Source organism: Macrosteles quadrilineatus, unplaced genomic scaffold (assembly GCF_028750875.1).
Source record: "Macrosteles quadrilineatus isolate MER2022 unplaced genomic scaffold, UCM_ALF_1.0 Scaffold_1__1_contigs__length_201487025, whole genome shotgun sequence".
Lineage (NCBI taxonomy): Eukaryota > Metazoa > Arthropoda > Insecta > Hemiptera > Cicadellidae > Macrosteles > Macrosteles quadrilineatus.
The window spans coordinates 111,525,686-111,550,103 of NW_026542594.1; the positions used below are offsets into that span (position 1 = coordinate 111,525,686).

At 35.6% G+C, this 24,418-nt stretch overlaps 1 protein-coding gene across 3 annotated transcripts in view; it reads left to right on the forward strand.

Annotated features, from left to right (window-relative positions):
- Positions 1-20,774, forward strand: part of LOC128983325 (ubiquinone biosynthesis protein COQ4 homolog, mitochondrial) — a 95,011-nt gene extending 74,237 nt beyond the window's left edge. For 2 of the 3 annotated variants that reach the window (XM_054402576.1, XM_054402593.1), the window contains exons 6-7: positions 2,982-3,152; positions 20,670-20,774. In XM_054402576.1, the coding sequence (XP_054258551.1) occupies positions 2,982-3,138 (157 nt within the window). In that variant the 3' untranslated portion in view covers positions 3,139-3,152; positions 20,670-20,774. Of the gene's footprint in view, positions 1-2,981; positions 3,153-11,547; positions 17,026-20,669 lie in introns of those variants that run through there. The other variant, XM_054402584.1, reaches the window with a different exon arrangement.
- Positions 20,775-24,418: the final 3,644 nt, after the last annotated feature.

Here is a 24,418-nt window from a genome sequence, read left to right on the forward strand (position 1 = left end):
AGTAAAATTTAAAGTAAAGTAAGGAGAATAAAAATCAATAATAATATTTGCAAAAAGGAATGATTTAAATATGAAAAAATAGCGTAAACCGGTAAAAATTTGAAAGAAATTTAATACATTTTAAAAGTAGGGCGTTTTTTGAAACTGAAGGAGTGCGATTTTCGGAAAACGCCTAAGGGGGTTTTGTAGAAAATTTAATTCCTGACCATGAAAATTCATTCAAATCCTTTCTAGCTCTTACCGTGTTCGAGATATATCCATTTGAAAAAAACATGTTTAGTCGTTTTTACATGTCCGTCATTTTACATTTTTTAGGGGGTTGAAATTTGAAAATGATTTTTTTTTACAAAGACAATATTCAATATTATTCTTGTGTGGACACAATGAAAATCCTAGACATGCTGGTTTTAAGTACACTGTTAACAACTGGACTTCAGATAGTTAACTTAGCTGCTTATCTACAGGGTCACAAAGGGCACTTTATCCTGCTACTGGATTTATCAACTTTTATACTCCAACCTCCTTACAGTATTTTTCATGGACATTATTTTAACTAGGTGTTAGATGCTTTGAAAATTTTGCTGAACGAATAGTAATGATCCTGATACTGTACAAATTAATTAAATAGTAAGCTTTAAAATTCCCTACATTAGCAAAACATTTCAAATCTATAACATATTACAGTTATGTGTTGTAGTTTTCATTTTTTTAACAGTATATAAATGTGTATAACCTTTTAAAGATAATAAATTAAAATATTTGTAACATTTTAATGAACTCTGCAACACTTATAAGTGGTTTAGATGAATTTAATAAGTTGTTGGACAATGAAAAGGGAATTCTCTTTTTGCATCAAAATATCAGGAGTGTAAATAGAAACTTTGATAAATTTATCTCATATATTAATTTTCTAAAAAATAAGCCCCATGTTATAGTCCTTACAGAAGCATAGATGGTAAATAAATAACGAGGAGACTGCACTTTGTAGTATTAATGATTTTAATGTTTATTCTTCTTGTAATTCTAATTTGCGTAGCAGTGGTGTTATCGTTTAAATTCATCAATCTATCTCCTCAGTCTTTTGTGAATGTTTTATTGAAGGTTGTGACACTGTACTAATTTCTTGTAGTTTATCAAGAGTTAATTTTTATATTCTAGGCTTATACCGTTGGCATTCATCTAACTCAAGGGATGTTATTCAGGAACTATCTCAAACGTTATCTAGTATAAAATGCCATGATATTATTTGCTTAGGCGATTTTAATATAAATGTCAAGCTGGATAATTTTGAAACCGATTTTTATCTAGAAAGTGTTTCAAACCTGGGTTTTGAACAATTAATTGATATTGACACGCGTGTTCAAGCTAATTCTTCTTCACTTATAGATCACATATTATTTAGGTCCAGATTATACAATGCAACAAAAATATCTGTAATAGAATCAAATATAACTAATCATCGCACAATAGCTTGTCTAGTTAATTATGATTTATGTATTAAATATGTGAATAATATTTCAAGCTTCTATGTAGATTATAATGAATTAAAAACTAAAATTGTTAAAACTACTTGGAATGATGTGTTTGAAACATTAGATGTTAATTATGCTTATGATCTATTTTATGCCAAACTTTTAACTTTGATTGATAGCTGTACAATTTCTCGAATTAAGCATTAAAAAAATAAAAAAAATGCTAAAACCTTGGATGAATGCTGGTTTGCTCAAGGCTTTTACTGTTAGAGATAAATTATACAAGTTACACAAAAGAAATCCATCCCCAAAAAATAGAGATAAATTTGTTAGTTATCAGAACAAAATAAGAGATTGGATTAAGGTTGCTAAGTTTACATATTACAGTAAATTGTTTCATAATGTAAAATTATTTGTTTGATAATTTTAAGGATAGTAGGAAGCAATGGCGAGTAATAAACAGTATTATAAAAGGTCAAGGTTCAAAACATTCTGATATATTGCTTAAGAAAGAGGGTTCTCTTATTAGTGATAGAGATGTAGCCAAGATTTTTAATGAATATATGAATAGTTCCTGAAACAGTTGCTGCCTCATGTCATGATCCCTCTCCTCAGTGTCAGTTAGTATATTCCCAATTTTAACAGAATTAAATTAATTTTAACAGAATTAATTTTAACAGCGCCACCAGCGTTGCTATGCTGAGTGCATAGCAACTGAACGCTGGTGGCGCTGCCTACGGATTGACAGGCAAAGCTCTCTCAAAACACTTAATGCATTTTACCATGCGGTTGGCATTCTGGGTTATAGTAGTACGTTTTCTGTGCCGGAGGAGACGATTACGATCCCTACATTACCGAAGGAGGTACAATAATGATATCGGCCGCGAGGGATTATCAGAATTTTACTGCGATTGTGCAAGACAATGATAATGTCTACACGACCAAGAGAAAAGATCAGAATTTTGCCTCATTCGCGGTAGACGACAATAATCTACTCACGACCGTGGGATAAGTTTATATATTGCCGCGATCATGGAAAACGATAATTATGTCTACACGACTGTGGGGAATATTTAGAATTCGCCGCGATCGCGGGAGACGATAATGATGTCTATACGGCCATGGGAGATGATAATGATGTCAACACGGCCGCGAGGGATTATCAGAGGTTTACCGCGATTGCATGTAAAAACAATCATCAAATTATTTTTTTATTTTTCAATTTTTTGCACCCCCCAAAAAACCAATTGCCTCGCGCCCTAGGCACGTGCCTACCGTGCCTATTCGGTAAATCGGCCCTGACACATGTTCTTGTGTATGTATGAATTGTAATATATAAAGAACATTTTGATATATATATGTCTATGTCGAAAAGCTGAATAAAGCTCAAGCTATTTTGTATCAAGCATATATGGATGTTTGGTTCGTATGTTATATGTTTGGTATTAGTTTTAAAGCTTCTTCTGTGGAACAACCATCTTGCTATTTACCCATTTTTTACAATTTCAGGCAAAGACAAAAGTACATCACTAGGTATCTTCCCTGGGCCATTCAAACAGGACTGAATAGCAAACCTTTGCTTTGTGTGTACTTTGAGAAGAGATGGGAACAGCCTATTTCTGAGTTGCATAAAGAGTTGAACATTGTGCCTCTAGAACCAGTTTAGATGACAAGACAAAAGTAAGATCACAATCAAATTTTCGTAGTTTATATTTTTAATTAATCTAAACATAAGGTAATCTAGTTTCTGTAATACCTTCTATATCAACAATATATAAGCGACTAAGCGAGTAATGTATAATAGACTGATTGATCACATTTACAAAAGAATAACCTTTTATACGAAGAAAAGCATGGTTTCAAAAAAAGAAAATCAACTACCCCAGGTCTGTTAAAATTTTTGGAATTTATAATTGATTCTATTGACAAAGGGAATAAGGTACCGTACTCAGTGTCTTCATGGATTTGTCAAAAACATTTTACAGCGTGTCTCATGAACTACTTCTCAACAAGCTTAAAGTTTGGGGCCTACTAGATATTAAATTTAAATGGTTTAACATGCTAAGCGCGCGGGGCAGTGTTCATTCAATGAAATTTACTATAATATTTCTTAAACACTCCCCTCAAAAATTAAACAGTTCAAAATAGGCCACAGAGAACATGTTACAATAAAAGTGAAATCTGGGCCCATAACCACTTGTTTATCTATCTATATATTAATTTGAAGCCGATTCTATGCGTCTAAATTGCAGCCACTGGGAAGTCGTAGAAAGACGGGAGAGGGTTCAAATTAAAGGTCTCGATCCCGTGATGGCGGGAAAATTAGTGAAATTCCCTCAATTTTAACACAAAGCTAGATATAACGTGAAATTGTCTCCATAAGAATAGCATTAGAAGCCATTTACTGCTGATTTTTGTTTACTTCAATACAGCTGATGATGATTTATCATCAAACCAGTTAGCAATGTTACATTTTGGATTACTTATTTGCCAGTCAATTCTGAAGTGTAGGCCTACTGTATACTATATAAAACCAGCGTTAACGTTACCTATAATAATTAAGACTTTTTAGTTACGTAGGCTACGTCTTAGAAAGTCAAAATCAATCGTTTTACTGTGCAATTTGCAGACTTGTGTATCTGAGTGAAAATTTAAAAACGTACGTTTTCATGTCCCTGGCCTTTTACTTCGTAGATACTGGATTTATAGTTTATTATTATGTGTTTTAATATTTTTTGGGACGGGGGCAACATGTTACACACATTTATTTGGTTTTAAATAGGTTCTAGGTATTTTTTTCGTATTTTTAAAGTCCCGAAATTCACGACCATGACGTGTCCCTAGGGTACATTTTCCAACTTTCACGCTGTTTTTAGACTAATTATTCATGCCGAAATATATAAAGCCATATTTTTATGTCATCAATGGTTATTAAACTTACAAAAAAGGAGCATATTATAATTTTATTGTCATTGCAGACTGACTACCATGACAAAATAAGTCTGTCCCTCGATTTGGCGTCACGACCATTTGGGAAAAATTTTCAACTTTGGAGCACGACAGTGGCAAGCCTGGCGTCGATGGAGTCAGTTGGTTTTAGAGACTAGTTCGGGGTGTACGTCAGGATTGTAGTGCCGGTCGTTTTGAGTTGAAAGGAGGAATTACAAGATTAATAAAGGAAAGATTGTGTTTTTTGTAATTTTGGTGTGTCCATGACCGTACGTAGTCATTCAATGAAGTAGACATGGTGTTAATTTTTGTTTATAAGACATTTCAATTGCTAGATTAACCTAGAAGTCCACTTTGTATCCTCGAACATGAGGTGCAGGGCTACCGCCAGAACAGAGCCAAATAACACGTAATTTCACGACCAAAGTTTCACGACCATCGCGGTTTTTTTCACGACCAATCCAGCCTTATGGATTATAGTGTGTTTGGTCGTGACAATAACTTTAATATAATTGTAAATTGAACAGTTTAGTTCAATTGAAACACATAGTTTTATTATAACTAACAGTCTAATTGAAGGATTGTTTAGAAAGATTTTGATTATTCCAGAGAATTCACGACCGTACCGCTTGTCCCTGACCATCACGTTTATGATTTCTATCATTAAAATTTCAAAAATTAAAATATCGTCATATTTCAATGTTTTATACACAAAAGAAGCACACCTCTATACAAACATAACGATTTTTCGGGTCTCAGGTAAGTTTTTTCGGAGTTATACAAACTTAAAAAGATTTTATTGGTTTTTTTTCTATTTTTTGAGTTTTTTTATTTTTTTCTAGAAAGACCAAATATACCAAAAGCTCAATGACCTTTTTATTGTATAATGGTCATAAAAGTAAATTAGTTTATAGCAAAACATAGTTATAAAAATAATATTAACTATTTTTAATATTCATTTAAACGTTCGTTATGGTTGTGACAGGATTTTGTGTTTTTCTACGAAAGATGCTCTTTAAAAAGAAAATTACCAAAGATATTGCGTTACCATGGACATTTTATGAAACTTCAAATGTTAATGAAATAAAAAAAATAATAAAAGTTTTGAAAAAGGGGGAAAAAATTTGCAAAGTGTTTTTTCTGAAAACGTACGTTTTTAAATTTTCACTCATCTATATATCTAATTCCGTAAGCCCAAAATTTTACAATGAAATTGTGAGCGAACGGGAGGCTGTAGAAAGCTGGGAGAGGCCTCATTTTAAAGCTCTGGGCATGAAATTTTGGGGAAAAATATTCATTTTTCTTAATTATGCACCAAAAGGTTGTTACGGAATAAAATAATTCACATTTAAATAGCATGGAAATCTAGGTCATGTCTGCTTTGTTTACTTTAAAACATGTGGTTTAACTTTATTTAAAGCATATGGTGATATGTAATAGTCAAAGGTCTTTGACTATTAATACAACAACTAGACATTCCATCCCCATGTTAAAGTTGTAGCCAGGTTTTTAATAAAATTTGTTAGTTGATGTGAGCCCCCTACAGATTGCGCTGATCTAAATTACTGATGTCTGCCAATTACACGATGGTTTTTACCAAGTCAAACTGATGGAATGACTTATTATGTGCTATAGCAACTGTTGTGACCCAGCAACGATGTCAGTAGCCAGCAATAGTCAATGGTAATATGTACTGTAATATGTATACTACATATTATAAAGCTGAAATAGACTTTTCCTTATTTTAAGGGTCTGGATTATAGTTAATGGAGTATGATTGGTTGTGTTAGGTGTGTCTGAAAAAAGTGTTAACCTAGAAGTAATTGCTGGAGTAGGCAAATGGAACATATTATCATGCCAAAATAAAACTAATATCTACAGATCCTAATATGCCGTTTATAAGGATTCAATTCCTATTGCGATTAGCTTTCGCTATTCCTATAATTTAAGCGCGAGGCCCGCATACCTTCACAAAAGTCGGCATCTATTTGAAAAAATAACCCATGGACAACTTTATGTTGCTTTTAGCCAGGTTAAGCGGCCAGATGATGTTAAAATAGTACTAGAACCAAATAAAGACCAAGGAATCGACCAAGATTAATAGGCCTACTATACAACAAATGTTATTTTCAGAGAGATTTTGTTATAGAATTAGCATTTTACAATTTGGAGGATGACATTATCTATATGTGTTTTATCGAAGTGAATTTGTCTACATTCAAAGAAATATATATATTTAATTAATATTCATGAAGATTATCATTGAAAATGTTCCTTGGTGGTATTATAATTAGAAAGTTCATATTGTAAACACACTGCATGAACAGTCCTTTTGAATTTTTTTTTTTAAACAGAGCAGACATCAAAATGCATTATGCAGGGTATGTAATAAATATTATATTACACACAAATTTTTAACGATAATTCAAGGTAGGGTAACCCATGAGACTAATAATTTGTACAAAATAATTACTAGAATATAGACCTATAGGGGCTATTGCCCCTACAAGCCACTAGTTTTTAAGTAAATTAGTTAAGCGTATGATAAGTAGTAGAATAATAGCAGATGGCTCAAATCAAAGGAATTGAACTTAGAATGGCTGTATAATAATGAAGTTTTCTTCTAATTTGAAGGTTATTGTTGTGTTATGTTTAACATGAAATAACCACATTGACTAAATAATAAATGATTCAAGATTAAATGGAAAACTTCTACTTTGTTTTGATTTCAAAAAATATGTTAACGATTTATTCTACACCTTTTTTTGTAAATTTACTAACATTTATATTTGAGATTTATCGTAGGGTTTTAATCTATATTTTGTATGAAGTGGAATAACCTTAACGGTCACTATAAGAGGATAATTTGTGAATAAAGATGAAATAGGTTCGTGCAGGTATTTGTTCATTAAGTAAGTACTATGATGAGTTCCAGTGAGCGGAAAAATAATTTTGTTCGGAGAAGATTTTAAGCTTTTCTTTTGCTCCAAGCAAAAAATGTTCAAATAATATAGCCTAAGCCTAGCATGCACGGTAGTAAAGGGAGCAGCCGTATCTACAGTAAAACCTAGAGGTAGTTTCCGTTTCTTAAAACTTACCAAAAATATGCATGTCGAAGATGCTGATGAAAATTAATTTCGTGATTGCCTTCGATAACTGGGTAATGGAACCCTAACCGGTCGCAAAACAGTTAGTAATCAGGCATTGATTAGGCACTTATTTTGAAAGAATGTGTAAAGTCAAGTCAACCTCATTGGAGGAATACCACAGCATAAACTTACACAAGGCTTATTTATTTAGCAGTTTTTTAAATGTTGTTTAGAAACAAATTTAGGGTTAAGTTTGGTCAATGGGATGCCTCTTCTTTATACTAATTTTGTTAAACCTTTACAAAAGGAGCATAAACTTAGAAATAATAACTGGGTCTGGGTGTTAGTTTGGTGGTTGAAAATAATGTCGACAAAAGCAAACAAAGACAACAAACTGTTTTTTTTTTACACAAAAGATATGTTGTACTGGTATCTATCCAGAAACATAGATAATTTGATTCTGAGTTTGTTTAAATATTACAACAATTTGTTTTATATTTGAGCTTTTTAGGGACTTATGTCCCTACAGGCCACTAGTACAAATTGATTTTCCTTTATAATAATTAGGAGTAAAATGACTACACATTATGGTTTCTAAAGTCCATAGTGGAAGTGAATTTTATTCACAACAAATAATAAACATAGCAAACACATGGCATATAATATCATACATGACAGCTGCTTTAAACTTAATACCAAGAAGGCAATGAGGAACAAGATTACAAATAAATTCCAACAGTTTTCTCTTCTTTTGGAGGAACCTTTAAATAATATTAAAATCGTATTGGTGGATCTTTTGTGGTAAACACTTCCACGATTTCATCAGTGTTATGCAGATTAAATTTTTGCTTTTTCTTAAAAAAATATCTGTTTGTTGAGAAGGCACGTTCTTAATTCAAACGGAGGCCCACCCTAAAGCTGTGTAAGTTTTATTTTTTCCTTCGTCACGTCGGTCCCTCAAAATTGTGCTTGATGCCGGTAACGTCAACTGCACAGCACTGCCATGTCGGTGTGTGTGTATGCAGTTACATTTGGTAGCACTGGATCCCAACTCCTATGAAACCGGGGCAGTGCCGGTGTCGTGTCGCCTAGTGTGAAAATGGCCAATTAATGGAGAAAAGTCCAAACAAAATTTAGATACAGCCCTGAAACTAGAAAAAAGACTATTTAAGAATCATGCAATACTTGGACAAACAAATAACTGCAAAAAGATAAATTTTCAAAACTTTATATTTTGACCTTTTGCTTTTATGATCAATCCTAGGTCTATATTATAATAATGTGTAATGTGTGTTAAAAATCAACTACAAAAACTTGAAACTAGAAAGTCTTCATTAGCATGGAACTAGAAATAAATACCCTCACCGCAGCAAACTGCAGACTAAGCGAATTTCCGTTTGCTTAAATTAATTTTCACTAAATCTATGTTTCAATAACATTAGGCTTAAGAAGTACAGTATACTCCCTCTTTTCCGGACACCTTTTAACCGGACTACACTTGGCGGAAATGACATCTCTATAACTAGACAATTCTTTGCAGCACATCGGTTTAACCGGACTAGATCGACTGGAAGTGGGCTGTACTGAAACGACTGTTCTTGTGGGAAAGATTTGAGACCAGTGATCACGTGTCTTAATACAATACTCTCCTAAATTTAAGTCAAATATTTGGGTTACATAACAAGTTTTTGTGGACGTCGGTTAAACCGGAAAAACCGTTATCCAGACTGGCCTCGGTCCCAAGGAGTCCGGATGGGAGGGAGTCTACTGTATCTAGGTTTGCTGCTACAGGGGGGTTAATAAAGTGGGTTTTGTTTTGTAAAATATGAATCACTTAGTATAAAATAAATAAATCTGCCAAGTTTGATCAAAATATATCCATAAGCAAGCGAACTATAACAGCTTACTTATTCTCCATAAAAATAACATGGTTATTTTGAATTTAAATTTTTTTAATTTTAGCGAATTTTCCATATAGAGAATAAGCTATTACCATTGTACTCATAAAATCAAATAAAATCATTTATTGTCCATAAACATATATATACAATGCATAGACAAAAGTCACCAGTTTCAAAATAAAAGTCATCAAAAGTCAGTCAGAAAAAGAATACAATTTCAATGTATATAAAAAACAATAAGAAATACCTCTTAGGGCCGCTTTCCCCAAATCAAGTTTAACTTAATCTCGGTTAACTTTAATCTGTGGGTTAAACTTAGGATGGCTTTCCCCAATATGAAAGTCATGAAAGTTTAGTTTAACCTAGCTTTTCTTTGCAAGCAACAATGTTGGCAACACTGTTATGCAATTTTGTCTGCAATATTAGCTGTTTAACTTCCCACTATGACATATCTGTCATTAATTTTCTCGTGTTTTGGTTATTTGTATTAGGTTTCGTGTCATTGTCTCCAATTGTTGACATTAAAAAGAAACATTTTTATTTGCAGGCTAATAAATTGTACTGATGCTAATTTATAAGCATTTCATTTATTGTGTTTATTTAAGCTCAAACTTAATTAAACAGTAGGCCTACTGTACGCATCAAATAAAAGCATTTACAATCATGGGAAAATAAAATGTTGGGAAAGACGCAAAATTAATATTTGTGGATTAAAAACTAGAGCCTATCCTTTGTAATGGCAGGCCTATGCTACTCAGCATTAGACACGTTCGATGTTTCTAAACTAAATTTAATTTTAGGCGTACTGCAGTAGTTGTTAATTTACACATGATAATTAATAGACTAGTGTTTAGGCCCGAATGTTTAATATTTACTTTTGTGTAATGTAAGACTCGTGTTAAAATAAAATGAAACCAAAAGGCTTCTTATGAGCAAACTTTCCAACCACTGTTGCGTTGCTGTGGAGAAGGTAACCTATCGATTGTACACAACTACGATACTACCTACCGAAAATATAATAATTTAGGCCTACTCTACGCATTTAAAAACCTTAAAACCATTACTGTATATCTGTAGCCTTATATCTTTAAATTTGAAATAGTCATGAATTGTCTACATAGGTTCTGGTTTGTTATTTTTAATTTATTTCCAGTTCAATTTATTTTAGGTTATGTTTAACAAATGTCAAACAAGGATATTTGCCATTGCCGTCTGCCGAACGTAACAAGTCAGCCAAGAGCCAATCAAAATCAAGCTATTATTCTTCTCTCCTGGGTTAACCCACGGATCGCCAGTTAAACCTGCCTCACCCCTAGGGTTAACTTAAACCTAGTTTAAACGGAGAAATTATTTTGGGGAAAGTGGATCTGAGGTTAAACTAGAGTTTAAACCACGATCAGAGTTAAACTTGATTTGGGGAAAGCGGCCCTTAGTGTACATACCTGGGATCAACTTAGATCACTCAAAATGTAGTTTATCCAAATTGTTATGCCGAATCGGTACCTATTTAAATCTGAAATTTTTGATGAATACTGTCTTTTTTTAACTAGCCAATTCTTCAAAGCAATTTTGAATTTAGTGCCTTCTAATTCCTTTATATTGTTTGGTAGGAGGTTGAAATAAATTGACCCCATCACAAAAGGACTTCGGCCAGTTCTGTTGAAATTCCTCCTCACACGGTGAAAATCATCCTTTCGTCTCGTGTTGTACCTGTGGATTTGACTATTTTTATTTGTGTGCTTTACATCATTTTTCACAAGCATAATCTTACTAATATTATAAATGTGAAAGTTTGTGTGTTTGTTTGTTTGTTTGTTTGTGTGTTTGAAGTTCAATCACGCATAAACCACTGGACGGATTGGGCTGAAATTTGGCATGATGATAGCTTACATTCCCGATTAACATATAGGCATATTCTTATCTCAAAAACCCCTTCGCCGTCCGCCCCAGTGGCTCTGTAATTCCCCATGTTTACCTTACGAGTATTCATATTTAAAGGGAATTAGAGAATTTAGTCTATATCTATCTATTTAGTCATTAAGGTTAAAAAGTGAGGTTAACATGATACAGCACTGACTGTTTGTGATTCTAAAAATTGTTATTTTTCTAAGTTTTAAAGAGGTTTTATTTTACTAGGTGGCGTTCGCAGAGGCATCCACAAAATTGAGCGGAGTCGTCAAGGGTTCATATTAGGCTATATTGTTTTTGTCATACTGCAGTAAAAACAGTCGTTTGGAATGCGTGCGTTTTGGGCCTAAAGTAGCACTCTTTAGGGAGTAAAAATAGTTTTTAGCCTCCATGAAGTAAAAATCAGCTGTTGTGAACTCAGTTGTAAATTTCTATTGTAAACGATTGCATGTATCGAAATATGTATCGATTCGTGCTTCGTAATCATTTTAACCTACAATCATTGACTATACACCTCTGTATAGTCAATGCTACAATCTACAGTCTCTTCCCATAGCATTTTAGCATTGCAGATACATTGATCTATTCCCACACTCAACATTGCTCACCTTCTCACTACTTCCTTCGCCACCCCCTACGTCGTGGACCTGTTTCCCTCTCTTCCCATAGCATTTTAGGATTGCAGATACATTAATGTAATTGCCAAAGAGAGTTCCCACACTCTGCACTGCAAGCCTTACTACTTCCTTCACCATTTCCTACGTCATAGACCTGTTTCCTTCCCTTCTCATAGCATTTTAGGATTGAAGATACATTAATCTAACTGCCACAGACGGTTCATCCACTATGCTCATACATTATTACTTCCTAAGCCACTTCCTACATCGTGGACCTGTTTTCATCACTTTACATAGCATTTTATTATTTTAGATACGTTAATCTAATTGCCGCAAACATTGCCCACACTCCATACTGCTAGCCTTTACTACTTCTTTCACCATTTTCTATTTCGTGGGCATGCTTCCATCCCTTCTAATGGCATTTCAGCATTGCAGATAAATCAATCTAACTGCTACAAACGGTTTCCAGTTCCCACACTCCACAATGCTCTCCTTACTACTTCCTTCACCTCTTCTTACGTCGCGGACCTGTTTCCCTCTCTTCCCATCGAATTTTAAGATTGTAGATACCTTAATCTAATCGGCATAAACAGTTCCCACACTCCGGACAGCTCGCCTTGACTATTTCCTTCACCACTTCCTATGTCTCGGACCTGTTTCCCTCCCTTCCCTTAGCATTATTGGATTGCAAATACCTTTTGGTCATAAACAGATCCCACACTCCGAACAACTGGCCTTTACTACTTCCTTCACCACTTCCTACGTCACCAACCTGATTCTCTCACTTTCCATAGCATTTAAGGACTGCAGATACCTTAATCTAATCGTCATAAAGATTTCCCACACTCCGAAAAACCCGCCGTTACTACTTCCTTCACCAGTTCCTACGTCTCTGACCTGTTTCCCTCCCTTCCCTTAGCATTATTGGATTGCAAATAACTTAATCTATCGGTCATAAACAGATCCCACAATCCGGACAGCTCGCATTTACTACTTCCTTCACCACTTCCTACGTCACGGACCTGTTTCCCTCCCATTCCATAGCATTTTAGGATTGCAGATACCTTAATCTAATCGTCATAAACAGTTCCCACACTCCGGACAGCTCGCCTTTACTACTTCCTTCACCACTTCCTACGTCACGGACCTGTTTCCCTCCCTTCCCATAGCATTTTAGGATTGCAGATACCTTAATCTAATCGTCATAAACAGTTCCCACACTCCGAACAACTCGCCTTCACTACTTCCTTCACCACTTCCTACGTCAAGGACCTGTTTCCCTCCCTTTCCATACCATTTTAGGATTGCAGATACATTAATCAAATCGTCATAAACAGTTCCCACACTCCGAAAACCCCGCCTTTACTACATCCTTCATCACTTCCTATGTCACGGCCCTGTTTTCCTCCCTTCCTTAGCATTATTGGATTGAAGATACCTTAATCAATTGGTGATAAACAGATCCCACACTCCAGACAACTCGCCTTTAGTACTTCCTTCACCACTTCCTACGTCACGGACCTGTTTTCCTCTTTTTCCCTCCCTATAGCATTATAAGATTGCAAATACCTTAATCTAATGGTCATAAACAGATCTTATACCCCGGACAGTTCGTCTTTACTGCTTCCTTCATCACTTCCTACGTCACAGACCTGTTTACCTCCCTTACCATAGCATTTTAGGATTGCAAATACCTTAATTTTAGGATTGCAAATACCTTAATCTAATGGTCATAAACAGTTTCCACACTCCGGACAGCTCACCTTGACTACTTCCTTCACCACTTCCTACGTCGCGGACCTGTTTTCCTCTTTCTCCCTTCCCATAGCTTTTTAGGATTGCAAATACCTTAACCAAATGGTCATAAACAGATCCTATACCCCGAACAGTTCGCCTTTACTGCTTCCTTCATCACTTCCAACATCACGGACCTGTTTCCCTCCCTTCCCTTAGCATTATTGGATTGCAAATAACTTAATCTATCGGTCATAAACAGATCCCACAATCCGGACAGCTCGCATTTACTACTTCCTTCACCACTTCCTACGTCACGGACCTGTTTCCCTCCCATTCCATAGCATTTTAGGATTGCAGATACCTTAATCTAATCGTCATAAACAGTTCCCACACTCCGGACAGCTCGCCTTGACTATTTCCTTCACCACTTCCTATGTCTCGGACCTGTTTCCCTCCCTTCCCTTAGCATTATTGGATTGCAAATACCTTTTGGTCATAAACAGATCCCACACTCCGAACAACTGGCCTTTACTACTTCCTTCACCACTTCCTACGTCACCAACCTGATTCTCTCACTTTCCATAGCATTTAAGGACTGCAGATACCTTAATCTAATCGTCATAAAGATTTCCCACACTCCGAAAAACCCGCCGTTACTACTTCCTTCACCAGTTCCTACGTCTCTGACCTGTTTCCCTCCCTTCCCTTAGCATTATTGGATTGCAAATAACTTAATCTATCGGTCATAAACAGATCCCACAATCCGGACAGCTCGCATTTACTACTTCCTTCACCACTTCCTACGTCACGGACCTGTTTCCCTCCCATTCCATAGCATTTTAGGATTGCAGATACCTTAATCTAATCGTCATAAACAGTTCCCACACTCCGGACAGCTCGCCTTTACTACTTCCTTCACCACTTCCTACGTCACGGACCTGTTTCCCTCCCTTCCCATAGCATTTTAGGATTGCAGATACCTTAATCTAATCGTCATAAACAGTTCCCACACTCCGAACAACTCGCCTTCACTACTTCCTTCACCACTTCCTACGTCAAGGACCTGTTTCCCTCCCTTTCCATACCATTTTAGGATTGCAGATACATTAATCAAATCGTCATAAACAGTTCCCACACTCCGAAAACCCCGCCTTTACTACATCCTTCATCACTTCCTATGTCACGGCCCTGTTTTCCTCCCTTCCTTAGCATTATTGGATTGAAGATACCTTAATCAATTGGTGATAAACAGATCCCACACTCCAGACAACTCGCCTTTAGTACTTCCTTCACCACTTCCTACGTCACGGACCTGTTTTCCTCTTTTTCCCTCCCTATAGCATTATAAGATTGCAAATACCTTAATCTAATGGTCATAAACAGATCTTATACCCCGGACAGTTCGTCTTTACTGCTTCCTTCATCACTTCCTACGTCACAGACCTGTTTACCTCCCTTACCATAGCATTTTAGGATTGCAAATACCTTAATTTTAGGATTGCAAATACCTTAATCTAATGGTCATAAACAGTTTCCACACTCCGGACAGCTCACCTTGACTACTTCCTTCACCACTTCCTACGTCGCGGACCTGTTTTCCTCTTTCTCCCTTCCCATAGCTTTTTAGGATTGCAAATACCTTAACCAAATGGTCATAAACAGATCCTATACCCCGAACAGTTCGCCTTTACTGCTTCCTTCATCACTTCCAACATCACGGACCTGTTTTCCTCCCCTCCCATAGCATTTTAGGATTGCAAAAACCTTAATCTAATGGTCATAAACAGATCCTATACCCCGAATAGTTCGCCTTTACTACATCCTTCATCACCTTAATATATTCGTCATGAACAGTTCCCACACTCCGGACAGCTCACCTTGACTACTTCCTTCACCACTTCCTACGTCGCGGACCTGTTTTCCTCTTTCTCCCTTCCCATAGCTTTTTAGGATTGCAAATACCTTAATCTAATGGTCATAAACAGATCCTATACCCCGAATAGTTCGCCTTTACTACATCCTTCATCACCTTAATATATTCGTCATGAACAGTTCCCACACTCCGGACAACTCGCCTTGACTACTTCCATCACCACGTCCTACGTCGCGGACCCATTTTCTTCCCTTCCCATAGAATTTTTGGAATGCAGATACCTAATTCTAATCGTCACAGTTTCCACACTCCAGACTGCTCACCTTTACTACTTCCTTCACCACTTCCTACGTCACGGATCTCAAGCTTGTGTCGTCATTTGATTATAATTTATGATTCATACCGTTTCTGTTCTAATATCTGTGGATTAATGCTATCAGCTATTTCTTTATCTACTGCATTTAAAAGTCATCAGCTGATCATATGTTTTTGTTTATGTGTCAAATACTGCTTCCATAAGGATTACATTGAAACTTTGAGACCCAGTGGGGCAGATTCCTGAGAGACTTTTTTAACGCCATATAGATGTTGGCACTCACCAATATGGTCTTTATCACCATGCAAAATTTGAAAACAATTGATTCAGCCGTCTAGGAGGAGTTTGCGTATTACGAAATGCATAAGAGTCGAACTATAAGAGCTTCGCTCGCTTCGCCCGCTCCGCTCAAAAATTTGTGTTGTATAATCAAGTCTTACCAATTAATTGCAAATTGAATGGATAGACTGCATTTTTTAGTGAAAAGTTTTCTTTAGAAGCATGCAAATAACACCACATAACCTACAACGTAAACCTACAAAAACAATACAGGACGTAAAAAACACATACATTTAAACACGAACAAGTATAAAACATATTACGAACGAGATCAATCTATCAAACGGGCCCGTCACGGTTATCGGCGGCAGGAGGATATGTTTTATACGGGCCCGTTCGATAGATTGATCTCGTTCGTAATATGTTTTATACTTGTTCGTGTTTAAATGTATGTGTTTTTTACGTCCTGTATTGTTTTTATAAACATTTTAACGACGTCAATTTGACCGACATGTGAGCAAGAAGTTATCCTGCTGACTTACGTGATCATGGTGCAACTCAGCATCGAAACCTGGTTGTAGAGTTTTAACGACCATTTGAGCTTCTGACAAAGGTAACTTAAAACCATTTATTAAGTCTTATAGCTCAGGAGCAGAAAAAACAAAAATGTTTAAATTTAATAAATTTGTCTTTAGCCTTTTGTTATGTAAGTAGGACTAACTAACCAAAAGAGTATAAAATGTTTTAACTACATTCATAAATACACAGCATTAATAAAGGATTGTATTGCATAGATTTAGCAATGTATGTAAATAAAATAGTTAAAATAAGAAACATAATGTACTTGTTAGTTCTTATTTCTGTGACTCTATTCATGTATGTATGTACAGTTTGAATAAAGATGATTTGATTTGATTTGATTTGATTTGATTTAGTCAGCGGTTTCAACTAAAAAAGTTGGTTCTATGATATGGAAAAGCATTAAAAAGTTATAAGATATACCAACAGGGTGCAGTACTATATATTTTCGCATTTATGAAAACAGCTAATTTGAACTAAGCAGCAACAAAAAACTGTGATTGGCAATGAGAACTGTCAAAGTAGGATTGTTTACAGTTGTTTATGTTTTTCATTTCATGAATAATTTGTGATATTTTGCGAATTGTTGATAATTTATTTTTCTCTATTGTTTAGGTGAAGTGGTACAACATTATGGCTATGGTAGATGTGTAATACTATAGAATACTGTAAATTTAAAAATCGCTTCTCGGCCTGTTGGCTAAAAAGTGTAGTATCTGTAAATAAAAAAAAAAAATTTTATCAAACTGTGTCCTCCCTTATTGAAAACGTAAAGCTTGAGTATAACTGCAATAAGCATTTTATACTTATATTCCAACCCCGTACGAAGGACGGGTACTCTGCTAGTTAATTGATAAATGTATAGTCCATACAAAGTGAGGAGATTTAAATTAACCAAAATATCTTTACAAGACCTTTTGTACCATACTTTGGCTTTCAGTCTGATTGCTCTTTTCTGGAGAACAAAAATTTTATGTAAATTACAGTCGGGAGAACTTCCCTAGAAAATAAGGCCACAAGACAAGAAAGGAAATATGACACCAAAATAAATTCTTTTTAACGTATCTGTATCTAAATAAAAAGATATTCTTCTGAGGAGGCTGATTCCACTTAAAAGTCTAGATCTTACATGAGATATATGATTCATAAAAGTTAAGGTCTGATGTATACATAGTCCCAAAAACTTACAGCACTCTTTACTTTAAAATATCACATCATCCTTAACTAAATCTATTAGAGGAATGGGCGTACTACTCAATCCGAAAACTACAATTTCTGTCTTATCAAGGTTGACTTTGAAATTAATATTTTCAAAATATGAGCTAGCTTTATGTACAAAATCGGCCATGCCCTGTTTGAGTTCATCAAAAGACTGAGCCCAGCATACACCTGACGTGTCGTCAGCATACATACTAATTTCAACGTTATTGATAGTAGGAAAATTACAAACATAGATATTATACAGATGAGGGCCCAAAATGGACCCTTGTGGGACTCCTGAAACAACATGTTTTTGTTCTGACATGACATTGGCCAATGACCAACCATTGTCATAAAAAATCTCGGTATACTGAATACGATTGGTTAAAAAGCTGCTAATCAACAATGTCAGCCAAGAAGGGAGGCCAATCTCAACCAACCTATTGACAAGGATTGCATGGTTGACCCTGTCAAAGGCTTTAGAGAGATCCAAACACACCCCAGCCACTTTACAACCACTATCCAACTTGTTCAAGGCAGTGTGGACAAATTCAGCAGCAGCCGAGGTAGTACTCCTACTCTCTCTAAAGTCGTGTTGGCATTCAGGTATTATGTCATGTTCAATAGTGAACTTTTTTAGGTGCTTAAGCATGAGTTTCTCCACAACCTTACTGAAAGTGGATGTCAAAGAGATGGGCCGATAATTGGAAGCATTATCTTTCGGACCCTTCTCGTGCAATGGTTTTACAACAGTTAGTTTTAAAACATCGGGGAAAATACCACTAGCAACTGTATATTGTAACAAATGACACAAAACAGGAGCAAGTTCATATTTACAATAATTCAAAAGCTTTGGAGAAAAGTCATCCCATCCACATGATAGTTTGTTATTAAGGTCGTTGATCAGCTGCAATGTATCATCCAAGGTTACCACAGGGCACATAGGAGTCTCTTCCCTACTATTTGGTTTCAACATAGATGTGATTTGGCCTTTAGAACAACCCTCAAATGGGTTTACAAAAAAATCATCGAACAAGTTACTTACACATACAGGGCTATTTACAACAACATTTTCCTTCTTTCAGAGAAATATTTACAAACTCATTTTTACTTAAATTTGTCAACCTGAGATTATTGACCAGAGCCCAAGCTCTCTTTGAAACATTCTGAGAGGAGTCTATTTTAGATTTTATTAAGCTAGCCTTCTCATTTCTTACCTCAAGTCTAAACACAACAACAAGTCTAAAGTTGTTTTTTAGTTGCTTATAAGAATCCTTAAAAGCTAGATTGCCTGTTTGTTTGAAAAGGTATGATTGGTATAACATATCTTCCTTTAATATCAAAGTTTCATTGCCTAACCTAACCTTATTGGACAACTTGTTACCATTGCTGTCCCTATTTTTAACATTTATTTTGACCGATTTTTTTGGACAGTTCCAATCAAGGTACCACTGCAATGTACCAGCAAGATTTTCCCATTTAACATTTATATCATTAGAGGAGTAAACATTTTCCCAACTTTCGGTATCTAGACACATTTTTAGGCTATTTACATTTTTATCAGAGAAACTTCTTTTAGAAGTTCTTCTTATGCTACTTTTAATATTTACATGAGATAGGCTGTCATCAAATACATCATTTACCTGACCAAAATGGTAAGAAATACCACCATCAACAACATAGGCTTCAAAGTTTTTGGCATTCGTAATAACATGGTCGATTGAACTAACTGAGTTATGTGCTAATCTAGTTGGAACAGTTGCATGAACATCATCTAAATCATACACTTTTACTTAGATCGCTGAAATCCGTATAAAGCCTATTTGTACATAGTGAATTAATGTTCAAGTCACCCAAAATTACAATATTTGCACGGTTACCTTTGTTTGGCCCATTTATTCTATTGAGAACAGTATCAAATCTCTGAAAGAAGTTGTCAAAGTTCCCGTTACCAGATCTGTAGATACCTAAAATTAGGATCACAAAATTTAAGATAACAAGTTTACCCATGACTAACTCGCAGTCTAAGTCGGCACAGTATTCATTAGTCCAGGGAATGGTAGAAACAAGGCTAGATATATCAGAATGTGCATAGAGAACTATACCCCCACCCTTGTGATTCTTTCGGCAGAAAAATGATATCAGTTTATAGTTATCGAATTTAAAGAGTTCCAAGTCCTTATCTGTTGACTGATGTTCACTTAAAATTAGGAAATGAGGATGAACATCATACACAAAGTGCTCAACTGCATCAATTTTATTACCTAGTCCTTCGACATTCTGATGCAGTAGCCTAATGCAGGGGATTAATTCACTGGTAGACGAGATGATTGATTCCCTAAAAAAACTCTACTAGGGTAAGTAGGATTGTTAGCAACCTTAGCGGAGTCCTGTCTCTCGGGTACAGATCTAAGCTTGGCTAAAGGGCGCAGCCTATGACTGGGTTTCAGTACAGTACCTCAAATTCCTTGACAAACAACCCACTAGGCCAGAAGTCTGGGTTTAAGACCCGTTCAAAGTTCTTTTCAGGAACCTTAACTTTAAAGCTAGAATAAAAATCAAGCTTAGTCACAAGTTTTTCAGTTTTTAGGTTAGTAATTAGCCATGTATTGGTATCCCTGTTTTCCTTACTTCATTGCCGATCAGCTGATATGGATTGTTGCATATGAGGATTATTGTTATTGGGAATGTCCACAAGATAGTTATGCAGTTTATTGCCAAGCATTAAATTTAAATTTATTTACAGGTATTGCAAACCCAAGCTGAGGACTACTGCAAATCTGCAACCTGTTTTATTAGTTATGTACAATTTGTAAAGACAAATAAATAATTATTTATTGTTACATTCAAATGCTTTGTGGATTATTTTAAATACAGTACCAAATTAAATACCCATACCGCAGCAAACCTGTAGACTAAGTGAATTTCCATTTACCTGTTCTTTTCTATTAAAGCAACCCAAATTACAAGTACTGTGAGACACTATTCAACGACAAAACAAGCTCATATGTTGGTATCCCTGTTTTCCTTACTTCATTGCCGATCAGATGATCTGGATTGTTGCATATGAGGATTATTGTTATTGGGAATTTTTGTAAACAAGACTCAACATGCATTCTTGATGGATGACTTTTTCCAACACTAAGGTAGTAGCCAAACATTGTGCAAAAACTCAATGGTGGAACTTGATATTAGAGTAACCGAAGTGGTACCATAGACTAACCAACACAAGTATACTTCTCATCCCATTGTAAATTTTGAAGCTGGTTTTTCATGTCTATTTCATGTCCGGCGACACTGATCTATTATTTTTCTTTGCTCTATGTTGTTAGATTATTTTTTACCAGTTGGCTTCAAGTCAGCGTATCTTTTAAAAATTAAATCACATAGGCTACCGGTAGTTACTTTTTTTTAAACGTACACAAGCACAACAAAGGGTGAAAAAGTAGTGGAGCGGCGAAGCTAGAGTATAGCGGAGAGCGTAGCCAAGAGGGTTTTAGATCATACATGTACGTAGGTGCACCGTGTAGAAAGTCATAGTGGAGCGGGGAGCGTACTAGACTCTCCGCTCCGAAATTCTACCCCGATTTCTTTACCTCGAGGGTTTGATCGAGGGTCGAGCCTCAGGGGTCAAACCGACTTTAAAGTGTAGTTTTATTTCATCAGTTTGTGAAGGCCATCCTGTTTAGGATAATGAATAATTTTATTACAATAGATGAAATGATAATGAAGTAATTATTCTTGTCAAAAAAGTACAATTTTCCTATTAACACGTTCAGTGCTGACTACATCAATTGATTCATTGTTGCATAATCAATTGATGTAGTCGCGCCACGAGCGCTCCTATGGGCCTACATCAATTGATGTAGTTGCGCAACCCCCACTACATTAGTTCAGTGTGAGCTCAGCCATTGCCAGGGAACGTTAAAATCGTTGCTAGCCTGTAGTTTAGAATGTGAGCTTTATTTGGCGTAGGTTGGTACTAAAATTTCCCATAAAATTCCGTCTGACAATGCTTTTGTCCCGGTTTCGGGTATTTTCTCTCTTCAAGCCATATTACAAAGCCATTGACTACTGATCCAGGCAGTGGTGCTACCTTTGAGTGTTTTAGGGAACTACGCACAATCTGGGGGTAACGTAGTACAATCACCGCTGCTCTTTTGTTATTCGTCAGATTGAAATATTTGAATGCCAATTGCGTTCGCTGTTACAGTGCCACTGTTGTGTTTGGAATGCCTGCCGCACAGAACGTGTTAAGTGACATAAATCCACAATTTATCCTGTTTTTACCGGTTTACTGAACAGTTTTTTTATATAATGATTAGAAATTTTTATAAATATATCATGGAAATTTTTATTATTTTATATATGTAGAAAGTTTTTCAATGAATGGCCACTTTGCTGTGTTTTATTCTCGCCATTCATTTATTTACAAAATCAGTACATTTTACCCTCATGATAGGTTGAAAGTATATTCTGAAGTACTGAAATCCAGCCTCTTGACTTGCTACCGTCGTCGCTCCACTATATGCATGTGCAGCTCTACTACCATCTGGGGTAAAAAAACTCTCAGCTACGCTCTTAACTTTAATCTAGCCTCGCTGCTCTACTATATTTTCACCCTAATATATTGTAGTAAGTAGCCTAGTAGGTTCTCATCACTGGCCTAAAATATAATAGAGATACTTTTATGAAACTTAACCATCCCAAGTAGCAGAAAAACGGGGGAAAAAATTGGTTTATATCAGTTTTAAACTTATTTTAAAACTGTTATTAATATGAGTATAGTTGACAACGGTTTCATTTTAATATAGGTCAAAAATTGTTTCCAACTATATTGCAACAACTTTAAAATTGTTTCAGAAAAATTTACAAATTGACTTTACAACAATTTAAAATTGTTTTCACACAGGACCAACCATCCCATGGGGATATCCTACATAAAACACAAAATAATATAGTTATTTGTGTAACTAGTGAGCAAAGTGGCACTTTGCTGCACACGAGAGCAACGTTTAACCAAAATGGTCTCGTGTGCAGCAAAGGCCTTTTGCACTCGTGTTACACATTATATTTTTCTTACAGTCACTATAAAGCAAATAATCAGTCTTTCAAACACTATACAACACATTTTTAGGTTCAGCTGGCAACACAAATAGGTGCCCTAGAGAAAGTAGTCCCCGGTCCGTATCACTCCGCTATATTTTCCTCGGCAAGAAATGTGCTCCGCGACTTGAGAAAATAGTTCCGTATATTTTTATAATTTGCAGTGGTTTCCGCGCCTAAAAGAATGCTTTAAAGGTATTTTCTTGTTTATTAAGATTGTAGGAATGTTTTAAAAACGTGTAAAAGAAAATTCCAGAAAGTTCAGAAAGAGAGTATAAATAACTATAAACACAAAATGACAGGTTGAATCGTAGTTATAATAGTCAATCAGCTGCTCATAGTAGTTGTTCGATATGGGAGTTGGTTAGAGTTGAGAAAAACAGTGTCACATACCTTTTAATGAGAAAATCCGACACTGGAAGGTAGCAGGGGGAATGGGGATTGGGTGAGCTCACCACGCTGAGGGACACACAAGAAGATCTGGAAGTTCAGATGCACTGCACACACTTGAAAGGGAGAATTTAGTGTTATTAATCACTGATTAAAGAGAAAGAGGTTTTAATATGGGGACACTTCCACCACGAGGTGGTCAAAAGACCGAGATTGCCATAAAAACGGCGCGGCGCGGCACATACGTCCGATCGAGGAAGGTTTTAGACGCTAACTGAATAAAATCATGGTGGGGAAATTTGAATTTTCCATGAGAGGGAAAGAGACAGAGATAGATCACGCCATATGACGTAGGCATCGTATGATTTTGAGGAGAATGTGGTGGAGTGTGTGTGTGTGTGTGAGTAGAGTGGAATACATATTACAGACTTACAATAAATAACTAATATACAAATGAATGTTAAAAACCTATGCACACACTTAATTAAATGTTAATAAAATTAATGATTAATGATGAGACTACTAATTACCATATTTACAAAACCGTACTGAACATACCGGCCGCCTTGAAGCATTGTAGGGTTCAACAAATGATTGTCTACAAGCCGGCACGTCTAAGACACTTAGTCTATGGGAAGAGGGAAGACTGCTACACACCATAAAGCTTTCTATAGACTTTTCATTAACTTAGGCCTACAAAATTCCTTTGGCTAAGTTAGCCCACATTGAACTCAAAAGTCGTTTCTTTCTTAATAAAGATAATTCCTAATTTGTGTTTTATTTTTGTCTAATGAGGTAAGTATTTGTCTTAATCTTATAATTATGAATTCTTCTAAGAATAAATAGATTTGGTAAGTTACAATATAAATTTATTAATGAAATACAAATATTAGATAAGTTGTTGGTTGAATTAGCTACAGGGTAAGTTAACAATGGTAAATTTTCAAAATGGTGGGGTTTCCAAAGTGGATGATATTATTCTAGGCTTATTGGGTTGGT